Source organism: Fusarium oxysporum, chromosome V (genome assembly GCF_013085055.1).
Source record: "Fusarium oxysporum Fo47 chromosome V, complete sequence".
Classification (NCBI taxonomy): Eukaryota; Fungi; Ascomycota; class Sordariomycetes; order Hypocreales; family Nectriaceae; genus Fusarium; species Fusarium oxysporum.
Window position 1 is genome coordinate 3,437,686 of NC_072844.1, and position 22,633 is coordinate 3,460,318.

Sequence of the window (22,633 nt, forward strand, 5' to 3'; positions counted from 1 at the left end):
ATATAATTTCTTCACGTTGAGCGTTCTTTATTACGTCTACAACATCGCCTGGTTATAAGGGGCGCAGAGACGGACATAGCATTTGGTGGTTGGATAAACTGGAGGTGGAATATACCATGGAAGTCATATAATTTGAACAATGAACAAACAGTTGAAAACTTCACATAAAATCGACCATGATAAATGAACGCGATATATCAATTCTTTTGTATTACAAATAAAAATTCCGCCAGCCAGTCTTTTGCTGAGGTTGCCCTCGTTTCCATAAAGACTGATCTAGGGCTCATCCTATCCTGTTCCTAGAACAACACTTGCTCCACCCAATTCGCTCGCTATGCTATGATATATGTTCTCCATCTTCCTCCTTCATATTGGACATCAAATATGCAAAAGAATGGAAAATGCCACCTCTAGTCCTACCCAATACGCCTTTTTGCCTAGATTCTATATACTGCACCACCCATATCACTGCCACTAACAAGCCACTTGATATCTCCCTACTTTTATCCCGTTTTCATCCTGCTGGGAGTCCAGCTGAGTCGTGACCCCGTGTGGCTTGAAGACCGCCTAGATCTACTTATAGGTCCTGCGGGTGTCAACTGGTCGTCAACGGCCTCCGAATCATCCTCTTGCTGTGAGGGGCTGCTGCTTTCTCTGTTGCCAATACGAGATGTGAGCGCGCTAAGCTTGTCTTTGAGGTTGCTTGCGCCGTTCTTCCTTCGTACCCCAGAATCGTGATTGCTCATGCTCGACGCAGGTCGTTCGATGCCCGTCGGAATTCTTCTAAACCCGGGCCTGTGCTGTTGGGCGACAGGCACCGGAATACTGCTGTGAGTGCTGGCGCTGTTTACACTGCTAGCATGGGAATTGCTTGGTGTTATTCCATATGTCTGGCCCTGCTGGCTATACATGCTGTTATTCATGCTGTGTATGCTGCTTTGTGGACTTGCGGTAGCTGGCCGTAAAAGCTCCACGCCGTGATGATGCCTGTCGTTACGATGATGATCATCAATGGGGGTTGGCGGCGTCATCATCAGGAAAGCGGGCACATTAGGGCCATGGGGAGCTTGCAGGCCATGGCCTGTGCCACCGTTACGATGCGATCTTCGACTCTTGACACTCGAGCTTCGACTGCGTCGTCGCATAGCAGATCCTGGTCGTACACTACTGTGTGTGCTTCCGGCTCGAATGCTTCTAGGAGGTGATCGGGAGAAGTCCACAGGAGATGAACCGTATAGACTGGAATCGTCGCTATCGTTCAGACTGCCAGGGTAGTGTTGAGAGCCACCTGAAGAGGACGGTGCAATGAGGACTGAGCTGTTGGCCAGTACCCGTAACTTGTCTCGCTGTTCGGCATTGGGTCGATGTTTTGAAAATTTGTTCCCAATAAGTGCACCTGTATGCGAGATCAAGGCCTTCACAACCGCCTTCTTAAGAGCCAGGGCTAGATCCAGATTGGACCATGTCTTATTCTCCCACTCAATGCTGGGCATCCTGAAGACAAAGTCGTGCACATCCTCAATGTTGCGATTGTCTTTGCCACGGTAGCTCAGGCAAAGCACCACAGAAGGCATTTTGATGGACGAAAACGTCATGTACTGGCTGGCACGGGTCATCATCTTAGTAAGGTCGTCTGACTGCTGCTTTTCATTGTGGTGTTTCTTTCCCAGTCCGAAGCGTGACTTCTTATCGCCGTCCCTTGACTCGCGACCTTCCCTAGAAGAAAGACCCGTGGAAGCACGCGTAAGGCCAACTCTTGGACCCATGTTAGATCGGAGAGACTCATGGGATGCCTTCTTAAGCATAGTCTTGGAAGTTCCAGGAGTACGGAAGAGGCGGAAAGAATGGCCTTCATTGCCCGTGTTGACACTCAAGGCCTTTCCAGGGGGCGCTTCAGTCTTGGTGTTGGATGTCAAAGTAGGTCTTAGTCGAAGCTCGAGTGAACCTGAGCCTGCTGAGAAAGACGATGAGGATGATTGTCGTGTGTACGAAGGTGTCAGGCCGTTGCCATCTTCATAATCCTCGTCCTCCTCTCCATCAGCCGTGACCTGCTTCAGCATGAACGGGGAGTCGTTCTTGGTGCCGGCCGACTTTTCTCCATTGATACCAGGGAAAATATACTCAAAAAGTCGCTTGCCAACTTCTCGCTCTAATTGTACCTTGATTGGGAACAAATTGACCTCAAAGCGGTCCATCACTGGAATGCCTGCTATAGCCTCCAACATGTACCAATACACTCGGATCATCTCCTTGTGCTCACCCTCCTGGGTATGCGGCTTCTCAGGATCGATATATGGTGCGATCATCTCAGGGTATGTGGCATCCGGTAACAGGTTGAGGCCAAGGACCTTACCAACACGAATGAGGTTTACATGAGAACCATCGGAGTTGTCTGTGCGGTCATACTCGAGGTCCTTAAGCTGCAGCTCCACCAAAGGTTCATTCGAATCTTGCATGAGATGCCAAACGATGTCTCGAATGGTAATGTTCCACTTGAGAAGACCAGTGCTGTCATCCGAATTGACATCATACTTTCTCTGTGAAGAGGTAATGGCCTTCATCATGAAGAATAATTCATCCTCACAAGCTGCCAGATCTTTCTCGAGGTGCAATCTGTCTTGCCAACCCTTCTTATCGAGATGTTTCGCATAGATCTGGAAATGGTCCTTGATCTCTTCCATCTGCCTGATGCGTTGTTGCAGCTTCTGAACCATAGCCGGAGCACCACTCAAGTCGCTGAAGTCCGAGGCGAGGATGATCTTTTCCAAGCGCTCACTACGCGTCTTCTCCATGGGTTCGTTGTACATGAGGAGATCAAGTACAATGACATACAGTGCATAGTACTGCGATGAGTTGCAGAGAGCTCTTGCGGTTGGGAACTCGACCCAAAGATTGTCCATGCGGTTCTCCATATTGACTTGAGAAGCGTTTTCGTTTCCGTCCGTATTCACCTCATCGTTGTACTTCAGGCGCAAGGTATTGAACTTATCATACCGAACCATGGCCGAAGTTTTCTGGACAACGCGCTTGAAACCGAAAGGATCCGCCTGGAAGTCAAAAACCACCTCGATAGGAACCCATGGAGGCCAAGAGGAACCGCTTGGTGCACCGTATTTGCTTCCAACATACATCGACACAAGGCTGGTTTGGAACCACTTGCGATGTGTGACAAAGAACTGGACGCTATCCATATTGACCAAGAATCGGCGCTGAACGAGACCGCTGACATTGTCTGAGATTCTCTCCTTCTCCATGACTTCCATAACCTTCAGCTCCATACCCTTAGCAGTTGCTAGCACCACATTCTTCTTGTTCTTGTCGCTCTGGAGTTGAATCTGCGGAGCAATGATTCGAATGTGATAGCTACTTTGGGGAGTGAATTCTTCGGCAATTCCGGTCACCAGATCTTCGATCGATCCCTCAACAAAGCCCTCGGCGTTAGTGCCCCAGGTAGCCGATGTAAACTTGCGACCGTCATTGAGAATGCGTTTAATGCGCTCTTCGATATCCAGAGGGGTTTCGTCATCATGGATGCTAGATGCGCGAGAACTCCTTCTGCCGCCTTGTCGACTGTGTGTTGATTTGGCCTTGCCTGGCTTGTTGTTTGACTTAGCTTTGTTCTGCTCTTCGACAATGTCAAGGATAAACTTGATAGCGGGCCGCGAAAGGTAGTAGGTGAAACCACGTCTTTGGCTGTTTTGGTGAAGGTATCGAAGCACGATATTTCGCAGGGTGTTATTCCACTTGAGTTGCAGATTGTGGATAACAAAGCGATTGTTGAACTCGCTTTCAAACTCGCTGGTTGCTGGGATTTCCATGGTCTCATCCTGGAAAGGGATGGAAGACTCGCCTGATTGCTTACGGCCATCATTACTGCTCCTGTTAGTACTTGACGGAGCACGAATCTTGGCCTGGTTCAGCATTGATTCAAGGAATTCCTTCTTCTCTTGCAGCACGTCGGTATGTTTCTGGAAAGCCTTGAATTCTTCCACGGCAACTCGGTCTTTTGCATCGCATTTGATAACCCTCAACTCCGCTTCGCCCATCTCACGATCATGAGATTCCATTTGTCTGCCCAGCTGATCAAGACGATCCCTAATAAGCTGGCCCTGGATTCGACGGGGATCGTCATCGTGTCTCATCACACAGAAATGTGTGGGTTCGCTTCCAAAAGGACTAGTTCGTGTTGGGTCTCCAGCGATAACACCGCCAATGTCTGTTTGTCTGAAATATGTCAGGCGAGGGGCGTATGCCAGGGGTAAAATTTTGGTGTCAGGGTGAGGCTCCGTGGGTGTTATCCAGTCAAGCTCGACAAAATCATCCATATCAATCCAACTGAAGTCATTGTCCGGAATAGTAAACCGAGACAAGTCAGGCTTCTCGTCAGATTCGCTCATCAATGTTGCGATAGATCCTTTCTTAATGGCCTCTGTGGTTGTTCCCTTCAAACTTGCTGACACTGCTCGGACATCGGCGCTAACGAGGTCAAGCTGGGCAGCATGAATCTTGATACCTGATGTTTTACTGGTGTCGTCACCATGTTTTCCTTTACCAAGGGTATTAAACTCTTCTCGGCGTTGATGAAGGTCAAGTGAAAAGCTGTCAAATCGCACCTTCAAACCAGTTGCAGAGACTGCATTTTCAGAATGGTCTTCGACATCCTTGTGCTTGTAGATGTGACTGAGGAAAAGTGGAGCGAGCAAAATGTTGTACTTAACAGTTGCAAGATGTCGGCCAAATTTCTTGCTGTTCTTTTCACGGCCAGGGAAGAGACTACCTTGACGAATTGGCAATGACAGCGGCTGTCCAAACAAGCCCCACCAATTGAAGAAGTGGGTGAAGAAACGGGGGGTGAGATGGATAGTGTTGTAGCTTCGGGAGGGCTCTGGACTATCTGACAGCCAGTCACGATCAGCTGGTGCATGGATCGCAATAGAAAGATGGATGTGTCGGCTTCGGAAACCACGCATTGCATCGTATGGAAGACCGTTCGCATCAGGTTTAGCGAAGTGTGGATTTTTGAGGACGATGTCATAATGAGGGCGAAACTCAAAGCTTCGCTGGCCGTCCTCAATAGCACGTTCGAAGATGAGGCCAGCCATGACCTTGACCTTGCCTGACAGCTTCATGACAACCTTCTTAAAGCTCGCCTCGGATTTGTAGTTGTCTTCAGGCAGGTGACCTTCAGCATCGTAAAGTCGCCGGGCCTGGTCTCGAACTTCATGGCTATAATCAGGCACTGCGAGGATGTACTCGCCACTTTCGACTGAGATGAATCCTTTGGGGTCATCGTCAGCGTTTATGTTCCATCTGATGTCGTTTCGCCAGCACATGAGGAAACCGGCTCCATTGCCAGTCATTGCATACGGATCGCGTGTACCCTTAAGAGCCAGATGAACATCTCCATCCCCCTTCCAAGACATGTGTATCCTGGAGTGGAAGTTAAGTCGCAGTTTGTCCCAGAAACCAACACGTTCTGATGGATCAAATTGAGGTTTAGTAAACGATTCAATCACCATCATCATGTCCTGAATGGCAGGCTGGTAACAAGGACCCCAAGTGATCCGCGTAGGAAGAGCACTATTGACGTCCATGTAAACATCTGAGTAAGACTTGACAGGCCCTATTGTACGTCTGACTTCGATGGCAAAACTGCCTTCATTTGAAGAACCTGGGAGCGTGCTTCTTGGTGGGACAACGTTGACTCGAACCCTCCGCGTCGACTCAACTCCCCTGAACTCCTCGGCGACAACGAAATTTGCCTTCAATGACACAGCTTGGATTTTGGCAGATTGTCCGTATTTCATCGGTGGAATATGCACTAAAGGCAATGGATAATCCCGCAGCGTCACCTTAGCCTCGCCCATGGCAATACTGAGGTGCATCGGCACCAGTAAACTATACTGCATATCCTTTGGCATCCCTTTGCCGATCTTATGAAGGAAATCTGGCAGGTCTTTCATAGGGAATGTCGGCTTGTCGATCATAAAGTGCAAGTCACTGATGACGGCGGCCATGAGCGCTGGTCTTGGGGGTACCTCCAGTAGATTTTCGGAGTCTTCCATATCTTCGGGGATTTGGTTGGCACCCCAGAGCTGGCCGCGAGACTCTTTCATGCTGTCTTGAGACATTCGGTAGGCGCGGTCAATCCGCTTCTTCCAGCTTTGGGCATTGAACATGTCCAGATGGCCTCGAGCATAGTGTTCAGTAACTTTTGAAACACCGTTGACACGAAGAGATTCGATGTTGGGGTTGTATCGTGGAATTCTTCCATATTGGGAGCTTGGTCGTGCATCTGTTCCTTCGAAAGCGTCTGCACTCCGACTTCTGCTGCTTGGTCTATCGCCCATTTCAGGCCGTCCCCTGGGGAAAGTTGATCGAGATCGGAATTTGCTGCTGCCGCGTCTTATCTCCTCTTCACGGACTCTCTTGAGTTTGACCTTGAAAGCATTTTCTCGGGCAAGTCGCTGTGTTTGTTCAATAAGACCAGTGCGGTAAATCATGCCTAGTTTCCACTCAAAGCCACCATCTTCGAGCTCGAATAAAAAGTTTCGTGTGCGTACTGACACTTTGGGAACCGACTTTGGTCCTTCGGGCTTCTTCTCGAGGATGTACTCATTGGTACCCGTCTTGAAACGATGGTGAAGCTGCTGAACTGCTTTAATCACATTGATGAAGTTGTCACTCACGCGGCTGACGATAACCTCGTGTGGTACCGCGATACGAACGGCCTCAGTCACGATGTCCACCATTTTCTCGTCGACAACACCCCCATAAGCTGTTTTTCGACGAGATTCTCGGAAATCGAGGCGTCCTGATTTGATGCTGACCAACCTCGCCCAAACGTTGCGCATGCGTGGTGGCTCTGTATAAAGCCGCACAAGTTTCGCAGCGATGTAGGGCGTAGACCATCTCTGGCGGCCTAATTCTAAACCATACATATGTAGCATCATGGCTGGATCGTGAGGCATATCGGCTTTAAGCTGCACGAGCGCTGCTTTGAAATCGAGAGTAACCAATTCTGGTGTAATAGTGGACGAGCCAGGGTCGAAATCGGGAGTTCCTGGAGGCGCCAGTCGGTTGGCAGTAGGAATGATATCAACATAGCTTCCATGTTGCTTCGTTCGTGGAATGTCACGTCCGCTTTGCATGAAAGCTTTGCGTAATGTCATGACAGCAACCCCAATGGCGTAATGCCGGTAGAGAGAGTACTTAGCACGGATCGAACGGACACCAACTTGTATGTTAAAAGTTGGACCACTGGCATCGCTTGCCGCGCTGAGAGAAAGCTCAAGTCTCGGTACACTGAGGAAGGGTTCTGGCTCGAGTGTATCAACAGCATCCATGATCTGTGCCTCGATTCCACTGGCAAAGAGTGTAAGCTTTCGCCCATCGCCGATGTTCTGCGGTTTCTTTTTGGGCCGTGGGGAGCTCGAAGGAGGAGTCCACTCCGAGTCGGACTGACTGATAGAACGACTGTTGGCGCGTCTTCTGGAAGCCCGGCGTTGAAGTCCGTCAAGTCGATGGGCACGGTATTCGGTTGAGACAGTATCCCAATGGAGAAATACTCCACGAGTATCATCTGAGATCTCCTCGTCAATGCCTGCGATCTCCACATTGAAATCCGACGCGTCAAACTGGGCTCTCAATAGCCAGTTAGGCATGGATCGTAAGAAGTTCTGGCCACCCCTGGGTCGTGAAATCGTGCCCTTTTCTGGTTCCACATCAATGCGTAACTCCTGAACTATTTGGCGAAGCCCATCGATAATCTCAGGTCTGACCATACTGATCGAGGCAGACTGAAGGTTACCAGATACATCAACGTAAACATCTGGCCGGGCGCCCAGGTGTAGTTTCATATCGAGTGATTCTGTGGTAATCAAGTTAAACCGCTCACCATTATTGGTCTGGTAATAAAGGTCGTGCGATTGAAGTCTGAAAGAGCCATCAAGGGAATAATGCATATCTGCCATAAGGCTATGGGAAGACTCCACGTCGAGTGATATCGAGGAGATCGAGGAAATGATGAGATCGAAATCATCTGGATCCTCGGCTTTTTGCAAAGGTTGTAGCTTTATACGAACTACAGGTTCGTGCATAGAGAACTTGTAATTCGCTTTGGGCAGTAGGCGCGAGATCAGATGGTGGTTATCATTCTGCGCTCTTGGTGCTCTAGGTTTTGACTTGAATAAGGCGATAAGGAGCGGCAAATGGTGAGGGTCCAGATCTACCGAAGGCGACGTAACAACAGAGTTAGCAAACATGATGTTGGCGTTTCTCTCGTCCACGGTACTGGCTCGCAGAACTTCTACGGTTTTGGAGAGTAGTGTTGTCTTGATCGTAGTCGTGGCCATCGGGACGTAGAGAAGGCGTTCAGGTTGACCATGTCCATCGTCCAAGCCAACAGATATAGACAGAGCAGCAGCCAATGCCTCGTGCGCAATGGCCTCGGCGGGGAAATACATCCTGTGTGCTGGTGACTTGGAGTCCAACCTGTGAAGATCTATCCCAACCTCTTTCATAGCTGCATTCAGCTGGATTGGGGTAGACCCAGGCTTGATAGACTGGACCTTCTTGCTCATACCCAGAAAGCTCACAGCAAACTGAATCTCCTTGATGCCGCGTAGGATAGAGCTGAAAAACTCTTTGGAATCAGATACCGTCCTCATCAAGTCCTCGTTCGTGGTTCCAGGATCGTCGATTTCCTGTGCAACCTTGCCCAAGAAAATATCCACGGGCTCCTCCTCTGCCCCAGGAGTTTTGACCTCAGCTCTCCTTTGCTTGAGTCGGCTTATGCACGTTTGCAGATCATCGAACGGAATATGCAGTCGACCCATCTTGATAGCCACGGCGGCTTCGCGCAAACCATCCATGGACTTGTATAGATGTCCATGAACGTTGATAAACAGCTGGTCAAGAACTTCCATGGATTCATTTCCATCAGCTGTGAACAAGACGCTACGCAACGAGACAGTCCATTCCGCTTGTTGGTCCTTGCCATGGCGGTCAGCTAGACGGGCGAAAAAGCGTACACGATCGACCATCTTTCGGCGCGTATCGACCGCGAGAGTGAAGCTTCCGACCTGGACATTGCCCACGTCAACGATATTCACAGCTGAGTTTGTCGCGACAACGTCGACCAGCTTGAGCCAACTGATATTCCTATGCAACCGCTTGATCTTTTCTTTGATATTCGTAAGTTTCTTCCATGTTTCGCTTCGGACAACCGTGCTCGTAGCTCGTCGCGGTAGCTGTGGTTGTTGTCGGGCAGTAGTTTTGGCGTCCGGTTTTTTATCCTTCGACGTTTCGGCATCGCTGTCCTCGGGGTCTACGTCGACCTGTTTGTTTCCTTCCAGCTCGTTGATATCTAATGTTACGACGAGCTCGCTTAGAACAATACTGAGCCATGTTGGCTGGGCGAAGGTTGGTCGATGAACGTGGAGCCCCAGGCCCCTAATCTCTATCCTACATCCATCTCGAGGTGTATATGCTAGTCGGCGCAAGGAGAAGTAGCCAATTCTTTGAATAGAGATACCGGTAATAATTCGAAAGACGGCTAGGAGGACAAAGGATGATAGATATAAGAGGACTATACAGCCGAAGACGAAGGTCGGGTTGAGGAGAGCCATGTTGCGAAGGCCCCCACGAGCCTCTCCCACCAAGTCAACTGCGAAGAGACATGGAATTAGCTACGAGCGGTGTAAGGTGGCGTGGTATCGCAACTTACGTTTCCTGCTTGTGGAAGAGATATCATGCCTTCACTTTGTGTGCAACCAATTGATAGGCGGGCTATGCCATCACCGCGGGCTTTTGTCGAATTAGGTGTCGATATTGCCGGATTTTGAGTTCCTTACTGGTACTCCCGTCGAGATTCGACCGAACGGTAACGCGCAAAAGGATGCGCTGTGAGCAGAACGTCGAAAGGTTGAAGTATATATCCTCGCGTCCGGAGCAGGGATGATTGGCGGACAGCAGAGCGGAAAGTAAATTCAAAGCTGGCTTATTTATCGGGATCGACGGAAAGTATATCGAAACGCGATGCTCTAAGGGGATTCGGGGGAGATTTGTGACGTCAAGGGGGTCCGGATCCACGAGGATTGTAGGTTGTTAGGAAAAGGAGTGTTACTCTGCCGCAGGAGTACAAGGCAGGGACGGATGCGAAAAACGGCGATTCCCTTGAAATCGTGACTTTTGGCGGGGGGTATGCAAAGTTATTAGGTTAAGTAGGTAGGTTGTGAAAGGAAAGAAACGGCTATGGTCCGAGATACGTAGCGTTGAAGATGGACGGATATTGGATGGCGATGGACTGGATTGGTCGCTTAGACTCATGCGTCCGTCTTTGGACGAACTGCTTACAACCCACGAAGCGATAACGAGTACGTACTGCTACCAACTACTGCAAGCACCCAAGCTCTCCAAGGTTAGGTTGGATCGATTCGAGAAGGCCTCCACTCAGAGGACTCCAAGCTGAAGCCACGAGCCTCACTTCGTTAGATCAGTTAGGGCAGAAGCACGGGCCTAGCTCATTAGCAGGGAACAAACGATGTCTGCTAGTAGCTACATAGTAAGACATTTTATTTGTTGATGATCACCAATCTCAACAACTCCGCAGTGTTACGACTGTCGACATTAAAGGAGATAATTACCTACTTTCATGAGACATTAAATGCATTCATCTCCCTTTGCGACACCCGGGTAATGCACCGTGCTAAGGATCTCCATACCAGCCTTAACAATAACCGTCAGAGCCGATCTTCCGTTTGAACCGCGTGTACTATCCTGTACCACATACGAGCGTTAGAATTTTCCCGTGCCTTATCAACAAATAACGACAGTGCTTTCTTTGCCATTGGTTACCCATTCTTCCAGTCAAAGTGCGGGGAATGCATGTCTCTTTGAGTTCCGTGGAGGATCGGATATTCATCTCCATGAACGTTTTGTAATTGTTTTTATTTAAAGTTTCTCATAGATATCCGCAATATATTTCTCTTATGCGATTTAACCGCACAAGTCATTTTGCAGCACTGACATACTCGTTTGCAGCAAAGTTTGGAGTCTATCTGCAACGTTCCTCGAGTCACTTCGAACTCGGACCATGTTATCAAACATGCACCCCAGAATGCTTTGTACTGTAGCAATGATAGCTTCGTTACCCTAGCGCCACCAAAACGTGCGCACCATCAGACGTGAACCTCGACAGTCAGGTACAAGAAACAAAATCTGTCGCCGCCAAGCCACACAGATTGTTGCTCCGTTGTTCCCCAGGGGAATTGTTATTTCGTCTACCACAAATTTTGACTCAGTTCCCTCGAGCTGCGTCATTCTTGCTTCATTCCGCCGCGGCAGTGATCCAACTCGTAATACAGTAGCGTGTCATAGCAGTGTGGTATCATCCCACCCTAGCAGTTACTGAGCAACAATATTCGTTACGAGGTTGCATTGAACAGTGAAAGTTGCTGTGTTATGCGTTGTCAGTCTGGAAGAGTCAAGATTAGTAAAGAATACAAATACGCGAAATACTTTGTATGCTCACTCCAGCTTCAACTATGGATGTCTAGCATGTCAAGGCCCTGAAACAACAGAGATCCAACTAATGTTGACTAGTCCATGGTTTCACTCAACAATTACCCGCATACCTTGTCAAGGAAGCCGATTAGGATGTTCTGTATCTTGCTAGCAGATTGCATGCCGCTTTCTGATAGCCAATAGTCTTTTCAGGCCAGCGAGCAGAGCATGGAATTCAACAGGTCATGACAAAATCAGAGAGAATTGAATCAACTTAAACATGAGTATTATTATGTTGACGAGCCTTTCAGTTCTTCATCTTCGGCCTGCTTTTTTAATTCAGCGATGCGATCATCAATAAGTGCAATATCAGCGTCTATCCTCAGCATCTTTTCTGACATCATATCCCTATACTCCTGATCCGTAAGCTTCTTAAGGGGAGACCATCGGGTCCAGAATGATTCGTTCTCATCGTGAACCTTCGGCTTTCGAGTTGCCATTCGGTTTGCGATCATTTGGCCACCAGCTCCCACTGTTGTGAAGACAAGCATCGCGGGAAGAATGTTTTTTGGCCCTCCTGGTCACAGGGTCAGTAAGAAGAAAGCGGCGACAGTGTGGTATGACTTACGGATCAAGCCACCCACCGAACCAGCTGCTGTGCCAGCTATTGCGCTGGCAATTGTCTTGTCGCCATTTTTGAGCCTTTCTTCACCGCCCCATGCTTTTACAACAATACTCCTGGTGACTTGAGAGGTCAGTCCGCTGGCCAATACATGGTTTTGGTGAGTAAACTTACACCAGAAGCTTGTTCCCAATGTAAACCATTGAAATCCAGAGAATGCTCCCCAGACTATGGGATTTGCCTCTTGGAAGATTGAGCCTCCGACACCTGCCAAAATACCTGCAGTCCCTGCTTGATGTCAATATGGGGTGTGCGAGGACGCATGAAGCAGCTTACCGGCGTAACCACCGAATTTCAATGGAGGTACCACGAGGTCAACAACCTCGGGAGAAAACAAACCACGAGATGACTGCCGTTGGCGTACAGACACCATTTGAGGCTCTTGATTTCTATCGTTGGCCATGATGGATGTGTATGAGGATGGATATGAAGGAGGCCGGTGAGGAGAAGAAGAGAATGAATGTCGGTTACTTCAAATGACTGATATAATTACAATATTAGAAGGGAAAATAATAATGTTACATGACTCGCTGCACCGGTCGTTTGTCAAACTTGATAGTGAGGTTGGTGAGGCTCTCGCTGCATCTGAATCTCAAGTTTTCCTAAGCAGGCAAAGGCCAATCGTAGAGAGCCACCATAAATTTGGGTATGAAAACCCGTGACATGACACGGGCCGTGGGCCAATTGGGTGGGCTCGAATCCGTACATAAAAAATGTCTGTGAGCTGGTGTCCTTTTGGGGGAGTTTGACTCGTGAAAGGCTATAGTTGAGATGAATATGTAGTAATGTGATACCATGCAATGAAATGTCAAATTTAGTAAAGAGATGAGGCGAATGACAATTAATAAACGGGTATTTATCATTGATACTTGATTGCCATGTGTGGAAATTATGAGCCGTTTTGATCTTTATCAAGGCATGTAATTAATTGTACATGCCGCATAAAGTACCGTATGCGAAAGACCTGAGAATTTCTGGGTTGCGTTGGCTTGATGTATCTGGCCGAGATCTCATAAGCTCTGTTAAACAAAATCAGCTGCTTGAACCTCAAAGTGTAACTACGGTTTCCGGGTCTTTTAGGGGCTGTTACTGGTGCTTCTGAGGAGATGCAAGCGAGACATCAATCGAGTGGAGGGGTTAATTGGTGGGTCCCGCACTAAAAAGGGCTAGCGCCCACTTCAGGACTGGCAAAATTAAGGCAACCCTCAACTGGCGCCTCCATCATCATTTTTTCCCGTACGCCGAGCAAATTTCAACTCGTCAACCCCAGACACGGCAACGTTAGTCGGGGCACATCAACACTCTGCAACGCAAGTTTCTCGACAGAAATAATCGACATTCCGGTATTCGGTTCTTCCGTTCCCGGCTACAAAGCGATCCGATCTCGTTATCCTCATTGAAGCGAAAGCTGAAACCCCGGTCGGCTTCGCCCTTTGCATTCGTGCGCGCATCGGTCCTAGAATCGTTGCGCGTGTTCGCCTAACCGCAATCATGGGTGAGCACCCCTCTATGACAGTTTGGCATGTCTTTTAAGCAAATGCTAATCTCTCGCCAGCTCCTAAGAAGAAGGAACAGCAGAAGATGTCCCTTGGGGACTTTCTGGCTGACAGTATGTCCCGCCCCTCGCCTGTGCACCCCGCCGCACAGCGGACTTGGCTGTGATGCCCCTCGTTGACCCCATACTGACTTGGACTTATAGGTTTTGGTGGAGGCTCATCTTGGGCTGATGAGGTAGAGGAAACCTCTTACGGTAAGCACTTTCACTTCAAATCTATAGATGTGTCCCATCGCTAACTCATTCCCAGTCACTGGTATGTCCTGTCGCTTTCATACGATACTTTCGACCCATGGTGGACTGACCATTTTTAGGCACTCAGGCTCTGCCCCCTTCCGACCGCCCTCGGTATAACAACAACGCTGCTTCCAGCTGGCAGGACCGGGGTATGTGTTGATGTCGCTGTAATTTGACTGTCAAAACTAACTGGCGCAGGTTTCTCCGTTCGCGAAGCTGCCCCTCAAACCCTCCCCGACAAGCCTCCTTATACCGCTCACTTGGGCAACCTTTCCTACGATGTTACCAACGACGCCGTGGGTGAATATCTCGCTGACTGTGGTGTCGTCAACGTCCGCCTTATCGAGGACCGTGAGCTGCAGCGCCCCAAGGGTTTCGGTTATGTCGAATTCGAGACTCTCGATGGCCTCAAGAAGGCTCTTACCTTTGATGGCGAGAACTTCAACGGGCGAATGATCAAGATCAAGGTCGCCGATCCTCGTAAGTTTGCATCTATCCATGAAACCTTAGCCTTTATCTAACCGTCAATTACAGCTCGTGGCGGCGATCCTGGCCGAGGTGACTCTATCCGTGAGATGGGTAACTGGGACCGCAAGGGGCCTCTGCCCGATGCCCCGTCAAGGGGTGGTGCTCGTGATTTCGGTGACCGTGAGCGACGACCTCGTGATCCTGCTTTCGAGTCTCGTCCCCAACGTGAGTTCACTTGGGAGCGACATGGACCCCTGGCTCCTCTTTCTCCTCAAGAGGGTTCCGGATCCCGAGACGGAAGCCGCCCCCGCGCTTCTCCCGATGTGCTTGGTGACCGTAGTGAGTCTTACCGAGGCAACCGCCGGGACTCTCCTGCTTGGGGCGAGGCTCGCGAGGGTGGTTCTCGTCCTCGTCCTGAACGCCCTGAGCGACCTGAGCGAACTGCCACTGCTGCTGAGAAGGACATGCAGTGGCGCGAGAGAATGCGCCCCGATGCCGCCAAGGCTGCCTCCCCCGACGGTAGCGCACCCCCATCTCCCGCTCTTTCTAACGCCGCACCTGCCCAAGGTGGTCGTCCTCGCTTGAACCTCCAGAAGCGAACCGTCTCCGAGGCCCCCGATGCTTCATCAGCATCCCAGGGCTCTGATGCTAAGGCCAGCCCCTTCGGCGCCGCTCGTCCTATCGATACCGCAGCAAGGGAGAAGGAGATTGAGGTCAAGCGCCTGCAGGCTATCCAGGAGAAGAAGGAGGCCGATGAGAAGGCCAAGGAGGAACGAAAATTGGCGAAGGAGGCTGCTGCCAAGGCTGAGGCTGAGGCTGCTGAGGCTGCTGAGGCCGCTGAGGCCGCTGAAGCCAAGCAAGCCGCTGAAGCTGCCGAGGCTAAGGAGACGCCTGAGGCATCCCAAGAGACAACAGAACCCAAGGCTGAAGTTGCTGAGGGCGCCAATGGCGAGCAGAAGGTTCCTATCCGAAACCGCGAGCCCCGAGAGGGTGCTCCCAAGTCAAGAGCAACCGAAGCTTCAAGCTGGCGCTCTGCCTCAAACGATCAACGAGGACCTCGTGGAGGAGCTGGACCTCGAGGCGGTCGTGGTGGCCGTGGCGGCATTCGAGAGGCACGGGCTGGACCTCTCCGCTCCAACGGATCAGCTGCTCAACAATCCGCCTCTACTGATGCCGAGCCTGCTACACCCACAGCTGACGACGACGGTTGGACTACAGTGCCCAACAAGAAAGGTCGCCAGGGACGTGCGATGGCACCCTAGAATGTGTACCAATCGCCTCGTTTCTCTATGGTTTGACGACTGAGAATGCCTGTTCACAAGATGCGAGTCACCTAGCTCGTAGTTAAGAGTAGTGATCATCTTGGACTTTGCTATTCTCTCGTAAATGACACCCATCTTACACTCGATTGCAAGCGATGGTTTTGAAACTGGTTCTAAACAAGGCTGGTTCGAAACTTGTTGCCTGCTCTTCTCGTTATCCTCGACAATCTAGCATCACAGGTTGCTCAGGGCATGGAATTGAAACCTCTCCGCCGGTTCTAATCGACCACGGCATCCTGTTTTCCTCGTCTGACCGCCACACGTTGGACTTACTCATGATCAACCTCGACACCCACTTCACTCGCTCAGGGGGCTGGAGAGGGCATTTTTGAGCATTTGACCTTTGGCGTTTCGAGACAAAAGCAAAAGAATGGCGGCGAATGGATGGATGAACGGATGGATGAATGGACTGAAACGTGGCATGCATTTGAATGATCACAGCTCTTTTTTATCTCTTTATGTTTCCTTTTTTTTTACTCTTTTTGATTTCCCCCAAAAACGTCTAGGCCGCGTGTTGACTTCCTTGATTGATGAATATGAGGGAGAGGGTGAAAAGCAGGAGAGGGACTGAAAAAGTTTACTTGCTTTGGCTGAACGAACACTGAGGCAAGGCTACTATAGGCAGTTCGTTTTCTCTAGACTTGGCAGAGATGATGAGACGTCGATTCTTACGATATGAACTCGGATCTGTATGCTAGGCGGTTCATGGGATCAATGAAATGTCCTGTTATTTATTTTATCTCCGATCGGTGTGGTGCGGTGTGGTGTCTTTTGTGTGTCTTTGCTGGTTTCTCAATGAGGTCTCGGTGGTTGTTTTTGATGCTTTTAGAAGGGGTGAGGACTGTGTGTGTGTGACTATAGACGAGTAATGAGCACATGAAGTCTCCTCTCATGCTGATCCCTTTCATTACCGCTGATGATTCTTGTTGCTGGCCACTTTGGCTTATCTGCTTGCCTCGCTTTCCTCTTTCCACAGCCTGAAGCCTTCGAGGACGTTCCTCTTCACTCCCTCGCTTACGAACTCCAACTTCTTGCCATCCTTGAACTTATTCTGCAGTGCTTCTTCCTCTGTCACCCATGCAAACTCGACATGTTCATTCTCATCGATCTTGACTTCGTCACAGCTCTCCACCTCGACCCAGACTGTCAACTTTCCCCAGACTCCATCATCTGCACGAAACACAAGCATGTCATACAGAACCTCCAAGTCCTTCTCTAGAGGATCATCAGGCATCGGCTCTGTGATAGGTGCAATTCCTACCACGGCTTTTACGGCCTTTGCGCGTAGTCCGGCTTCTTCCCAGAGTTCACGCACTGCTGCAGCAACGAGGCCATGGTCTGAGTCATCGACACAACCACCGGGGACTTCCCATAGCAGAGGCCAGGAGTCGTGAGCTGCGCGGCGGAGAAGAAGGACTTGACCTTGGGGATTGGTGACTAGGGCGCCAGCTATGAGGTGCTCAATTGGGGGGTGGGCAGCTCGGAAGACATCTGGAGTAGAGGCGAAGGCCTCGAGAGATGCGGGTTGTGTGTAGGATAGTGGTGGAGAAGGTGAGGTTGGCATTATGAGAGTTGGTGATATATGTTGATTTTGTCCTCGTTGTAGTATTTATAGCCTTGAAGACTTTATATGTTTGATAATCGATACCTGGTTTAGGCTGCGAGTTGAAGATGATTGGTTGGGAAAGAAATACCGCGCATATATTAATTGTTAAGCACTGGGCACTACCTAAGAATGAATAGAGCATGTGATAAGTAAAGCAAATTCTGCGTAGATAGAATATAGAGTAGATTGGCTCTTGAGTGCTTCGTATTTTCCAAAGTGACTTGTCTGCAGTTGAGTCTGTAGTGTTAAATGTGTGAGTCAACCTCGTCTTACAACTGACACTTGTGAGACAACCCAGCACCCAACTACCAAGGCTACTGCATATCACTGCATAAATCACATTCTCGGTGAAGATTTACATGCGGCTACCATATTTCTTGGTAACATTGCAATGTATTGCAGGGCCTGACAAGCCCTTCTACCTGTATCCTTTCTCAGTAGGTATAGTCCTATTCCCTGTGATATACCCAAATTGTACTCTATGTATCAACGCCTCTCATCTCTCAAGAGCCTTGTCGTCTAAACGCCAACCCAGACATGTATCAGTCAGTCAATCGTACAGTGCATCCACCCGCTTCGCTTATTAAAAAAATGCTTGCGTGCTAACCCGAACCTCGAAAAGCATAGAAACGAACCACCACTACCTTACTCAAGCACCTACGACATTTTGGCGCCCATCTCTTCCATTCCGTACTCATCCCACTCGTCATCACCACCGAGCTTTCTACCTATCCAGATACCAATGGCTGTTATAAGGCTGCCTACTAGGAACCAACCCTCAAACCAACCATCCACAAATGCGGGACTCAAGGCACCTCGCAACACGCTTCCGACTGCCGAGCCCAAGGCAGACGGCAATTGACTGCGGAGGAGAAGTGAAGCTGAGATGACATAAGTCGCAGCGATCTGTCCGACCACCAGCGCCAGATTCGCTTGTGCTTGGCGGAGCAGGCCTGGAGTCCATTTAGCAAACAGGTGGAACGTCTGGACCACACTGTTGGCGCTGGCGAGGAGAATGACACCGCTAAGAGCAAAGCTGATAAGGCGTGCCCATGCTAGTTGATCCAACTTGGGATCCCAATGACGCGCAAGAATACTAAGAAAGCGGTTAATGGGATCCGTGTTGGCGAAACTTGATGTGGGTGAATATGCTCGGCGAATAGTTGTGATTGTAGTTGCGCCAATGCGATACACACAGTACAAGCTGAAGAGCTGCGAGGGAATGAGAAGAATACGTCCAATGGATGTTGAAGCGCGAACTGTGGCAGCCCGGTGGCTCTTGAGGAGAGAAACTCCTGAAGCCAGGTTGGCTTCCATCGTCTCGAGACCAGCAATTTCCAAGCGCAGCGATCGCATCTCTGCCTCATCACCAGTTGGACCACGAAGAGAACCCATGACTTTGCCAACAAGGCCACTTCCCTTGGCAGAGGCTCCATTCTGAGGACCAGATGTCTTGCGTTCGAGGTATTGCAAGCGATGACGCTTGGTGAGAAGCATTTCGTTGGCAGTATCCAGCCCAGCTTGCTTTCTCGCTACATCAGCATCTGTGACAGGTCGTTTGCGACGGGTTGTAAGATCCATGAATGCCTGCCACGGTGAAGAAACAGCAGCGAAGCCAGACAGTAAAGCCATCAGTGAGATACCGACGACACCAATACGTTCCAGGCATCCGCGTGTCAACATCTCGGAGAGGCTTCCACTCCAATTGCTTGTCCTGCGCATCGCGCCCTCGGGAACAGCCTGGCCAACAGACCAGAAAGCAAATAGCCATCCCATGAACAGAGCAGTTTGTAATCCCCAAGCGACCCGAGGAAGTTTTCCCTTGGCAGTTCTCTGAAAACTCCATCCGGCACTCGAAACAACCGATCGACACTCCAGCCAAGGTACCAACACGACCAGCAAGAACAGCAAGCTTGGCACCGTTATTCTCAAAGCCAAATTTCTCGAGTCGGCGTTGACAACTTCGATGATTTCGTCCATGATCAGCGCGCCCAATGTAGCAGCCAATCCCACAGTAAGGCCAAACGTCCAGGCTGCGCCGCGCCGCCTCCAGCTCTTGGCACCATGTTCAGCGTGGACTTGTCGCAGACACGCTGGTGCATGTGTAGGTAGGACGTGATCTTCGCCGTCGCGAGAATCGGCATCGCTGCTCAGACGGGGAAAGACATGTCGAACAACGAGGATTGATGTCGAGATGCAGATGAGGAGAAACGGGAGGGCGGCGATGGACGAGGCGAGTGTGACAGGGCGGGGTTGGATTTCGCAGGCGTCTTCGCCGCAGCGAGTAAAGGGCCACATTCTTTGTGAAGTTTATATCGTTATCGAAGCAGTGTGAGTCGCGGTGATGATCATCGATGTTGGCGCGGGGCCAGAGGAGTATATCGTTCTTTGTGGACTCGTATGCTCGCAGGCGTAGGAATGTCAGAGTAGTTATTTTAGTCGGGTTTTGGCGGCGGCGCAGCAAATCCTCCCTTGAGTTTGTATCATGAGAGGAGGGGAGACTCGGTATCTAACTGAAATAGACTGAAACGTTGCCAGTAACTTAAGTTATCCCTTGAGCTTGAGCCCCTCGTAGCGTAGCGCCGTTGCGACAACTCGTATCAAACAAGAGATGTCACGCAACGTCACTTCAAGGGTCCTTTCGCTTTTTCCTTGACAATTGAATCAATCAGTAGGTATGTACAGTTGCTTTCAGCTGTTGTACAGCATTTGAGTTTTCAAGTCGAGATTTGTTTGTTGGACTCGATATTTGGAATTAGCCCTGGGTCTAGAACTGAGAAATGGTGGCTTACGTCGTCGCGCTCGTTTGGTCGCACGTAAGTGACGTGTTGATGCCTCAGGTTACACATCTTTATGCCTGATCAAGGGTCCTTGCATGCAGCATCATGACATGACATGCAACAGACCTGGTCTGCATTACATTAGACGCACGCACATGCATAATAACTAGATTTGAATCACCGACCTCGGCGCACGGCCATTAGTTACGATCCCAAACATCATATGAATTTCAACCCTAATACGTATCAGATAGCTAAGAACTGAAACCCGTCTATCGCTGTGTAATATCATTTCGAAGCGCTATTAAAAACCACAAGAGCCACTGGATAATCATCAATGCATGATCTTATCAGACCGTGAGCCTAACATAGACGCCAATGCTGGGACGACTCAATGCATGCGCTGCAGCAACTTCTGAAGCCACTTGCCCACAATGACTACCTGCTGGGACGGGTCCTCGCTTCTGCCACGTTGGGTGGTTCATTATCATTCTCTTCGTTGTTGTTGTTATTACTATCACCATCGCCATCACCATCGCCATCACCATCGCCACTACCAGATTGGTCATTATCTTGGACCTCTTCCTCAGAGTCTCCCCTTGGCAAGTCTCCCGAAGGGAATCGTGTGTTCGGTGGAGATTTAAGATTCTCCAACCCGATAGATGAGCCTTTGTCTTGGGTACTTGGTGCTTGGTCTCCTGTGGGCGACGTAGGAATCGGGCGGCCTGAAGGAATCTGTGTAGCCTTCGAAGCAGCATCCGGTGCTTCGAAGGGTGGACTAGAAGGTCCTTCTTTGTCCTCGCTTTTTGAATTGCTGGGAACTTTGGGCTGTTTGTTTTCGGCCCGAGAATGCATCGAAGCCCCATGCTCTTGGGGCGCTATTTCCTACCAAGCTCCACGCGATAAGTGAAACCCTATATCAACGTTGAGCATACGCTTTTGTAAATCATCCAGATGTTGCAGTTCGGTCGTGTCGCCCTCTTCTTCCAGAGATGAGAGACCTCCTTTTACTGCTGAATCTAGCTGAGTAACTTGAGGAAGCTGGTTATTCTCCTGGGAGGATTTGTCGTTGCTTTCGGCAATTTCATCTCCCGTGCTATTCTTATGCTTGTTATTGTCTGTACCTAGTTTCTGCTTGCCCTTCATCTTCTATGATGTGGCTTTCGGGGCTGAGGGGGTATCATCTTCTTCATCAAGTTCCTCATCCACCTTCATCTTGAATGCTGCTGCTTCACCGACCTCCATCTTATGAAGCTGATCCATCTTCTGCCTGTCCAAGGCTTGTTGCCCGCTCATGACCTCGAACTCTCCAGAGTCGTCGTCATCATCGTCATCGTCATCGCTCTCAGCCGCGACACTGACATCATCTTTAACAACTCTCTGGTTCTCCGAGGTCTCATTAACAGGGTCCGCAGTAGCGGTAGGGTCGGGGGATCTGCGATTCGGTATCTGGCTATGGTTGAGGGGTTTAATCGTAGGATCGAAAGATGCGGGTAGTCCTAAAGCGCGTGCGACTTGGTGCGCTTCTTCATCGGGCGAGTTGTGGACCTCAAGCTCATAAATGCTACTTGCCTCACTATCGGCCTCATGCTTTCCGGCGTTTGCGGCCAACATGCTCACGTAGGTCTGTCGGGCAGAATCATTGGCACGTTTGGCCTTCTTTTTGATGCGCTTCTCGGTAGGCCGAACCACAACCACAGGGACAGGTGAATATTGGAGACAGTATTTGGAAAACGAGTTGCGGGTGTTGACCAGGCCTTGAAGACCACCGAGGGTGCGTCCTCTAGTTCCGACAATGAGCATTGCAGGCTGGTACATTTGGATCTGGTATTTTGTCAGCGCTGGAACTTGGCAACGGAGGTGCCTTTTCTGTTCACGTACTAGGACTTGAAAAGTCGTGTGTAACTTGCCCACGGCATATTCAAGGACAATGTTGATGGCTCTGTTATTACCATTCCGAGCAACGATCCCCTTCATAATCGAGTCTGCATCGTCCCTGTACTGCTTGTCCGTAAGTCGCAGTTCTTTTTCGACTACTCGCACGCAAACAACTTCGTCGCCATCGTCGACCAGTTCGTCAAGCAGCCACTGCAACGCATAATCGGAGTAGGTATGCTCGTCAACCCCAACCATGAAACACCGCGATCTGCGCCTAGCCTGGTAACCCTTATGTCGAACATTGAGCGTAAATGAGATGGCATTATTCTTGGTCGGTTCGCCGGTTGTAACATTGTCAAATGCGACATGCTTCTTGAACCTATCGGGCGGGGTCTCGGTTAGCGTCGCCATTGTCGTGAAAATGCCACAAAATAGAGACTGAGAACAATAACGATAGTTTTGAGAGGTAATTATAGGATGCGCGGGAAAGTGATAATGGGGATGAAGGTTAAGAATTGTCAGTGACGACTGTGTCGACGGCAAGAGGAAGGTTCTGCGGGAATTTGGGGGCTGACGACTTGTCAGTGGCTGTGATGAAGG

At 49.8% G+C, this 22,633-nt stretch overlaps 7 protein-coding genes across 7 annotated transcripts; 1 reads left to right on the plus strand and 6 right to left on the minus strand.

Annotated features, from left to right (window-relative positions):
- Positions 1–117: 117 nt before the first annotated feature.
- On the minus strand, positions 118–10,117 carry FOBCDRAFT_224298 (mitochondrial protein from FMP27-domain-containing protein). The gene is made up of 2 exons (XM_059609653.1): positions 9,728–10,117; positions 118–9,667 (listed from the first exon to the last, which is right to left on the minus strand). The coding sequence occupies exon 2, from the start codon at positions 9,627–9,629 to the stop codon at positions 504–506; it is 9,126 nt and encodes a 3,041-aa protein (XP_059464976.1). The 5' UTR covers positions 9,630–9,667; positions 9,728–10,117; the 3' UTR covers positions 118–503.
- Positions 10,118–11,769: 1,652 nt separating this feature from the next.
- On the minus strand, positions 11,770–12,785 carry FOBCDRAFT_224300 (uncharacterized protein). The gene is made up of 4 exons (XM_031184872.3): positions 12,464–12,785; positions 12,302–12,415; positions 12,134–12,250; positions 11,770–12,082 (listed from the first exon to the last, which is right to left on the minus strand). Exons 1-4 carry the CDS (start codon positions 12,588–12,590, stop codon positions 11,796–11,798), a joined length of 645 nt encoding a protein of 214 aa, XP_031040514.1. The 5' UTR covers positions 12,591–12,785; the 3' UTR covers positions 11,770–11,795.
- A 625-nt stretch (positions 12,786–13,410) lies between these two features.
- On the plus strand, positions 13,411–15,816 carry FOBCDRAFT_37806 (uncharacterized protein). Its single transcript, XM_031184873.3, has 7 exons — positions 13,411–13,682; positions 13,743–13,796; positions 13,887–13,937; positions 13,993–13,998; positions 14,057–14,128; positions 14,178–14,459; positions 14,514–15,816. The coding sequence occupies exons 1-7, from the start codon at positions 13,679–13,681 to the stop codon at positions 15,707–15,709; spliced, it is 1,665 nt and encodes a 554-aa protein (XP_031040515.2). The 5' UTR covers positions 13,411–13,678; the 3' UTR covers positions 15,710–15,816.
- Positions 15,817–16,441: 625 nt separating this feature from the next.
- FOBCDRAFT_293714 (NUDIX hydrolase domain-like protein) lies at positions 16,442–17,345 on the minus strand. Its single transcript, XM_031184874.3, has one exon. The coding sequence runs from the start codon at positions 17,331–17,333 to the stop codon at positions 16,713–16,715; it is 621 nt and encodes a 206-aa protein (XP_031040516.1). The 5' UTR covers positions 17,334–17,345; the 3' UTR covers positions 16,442–16,712.
- Positions 17,346–17,748: 403 nt separating this feature from the next.
- On the minus strand, positions 17,749–20,139 carry FOBCDRAFT_224303 (Abscisic acid G-protein coupled receptor-domain-containing protein). Its single transcript, XM_031184875.3, has one exon. It carries the CDS (start codon positions 19,671–19,673, stop codon positions 18,033–18,035), a length of 1,641 nt encoding a protein of 546 aa, XP_031040517.2. The 5' UTR covers positions 19,674–20,139; the 3' UTR covers positions 17,749–18,032.
- A 252-nt stretch (positions 20,140–20,391) lies between these two features.
- Positions 20,392–21,162, minus strand: FOBCDRAFT_37821 (uncharacterized protein). The gene has a single exon (XM_059612170.1). The coding sequence runs from the start codon at positions 21,019–21,021 to the stop codon at positions 20,506–20,508; it is 516 nt and encodes a 171-aa protein (XP_059464977.1). The 5' UTR covers positions 21,022–21,162; the 3' UTR covers positions 20,392–20,505.
- On the minus strand, positions 21,163–22,613 carry FOBCDRAFT_37820 (uncharacterized protein). Its single transcript, XM_031184878.3, has 2 exons — positions 22,037–22,613; positions 21,163–21,979 (listed from the first exon to the last, which is right to left on the minus strand). Exons 1-2 carry the CDS (start codon positions 22,442–22,444, stop codon positions 21,305–21,307), a joined length of 1,083 nt encoding a protein of 360 aa, XP_031040520.2. The 5' UTR covers positions 22,445–22,613; the 3' UTR covers positions 21,163–21,304.
- Between the last annotated feature and the right edge of the window lie 20 nt (positions 22,614–22,633).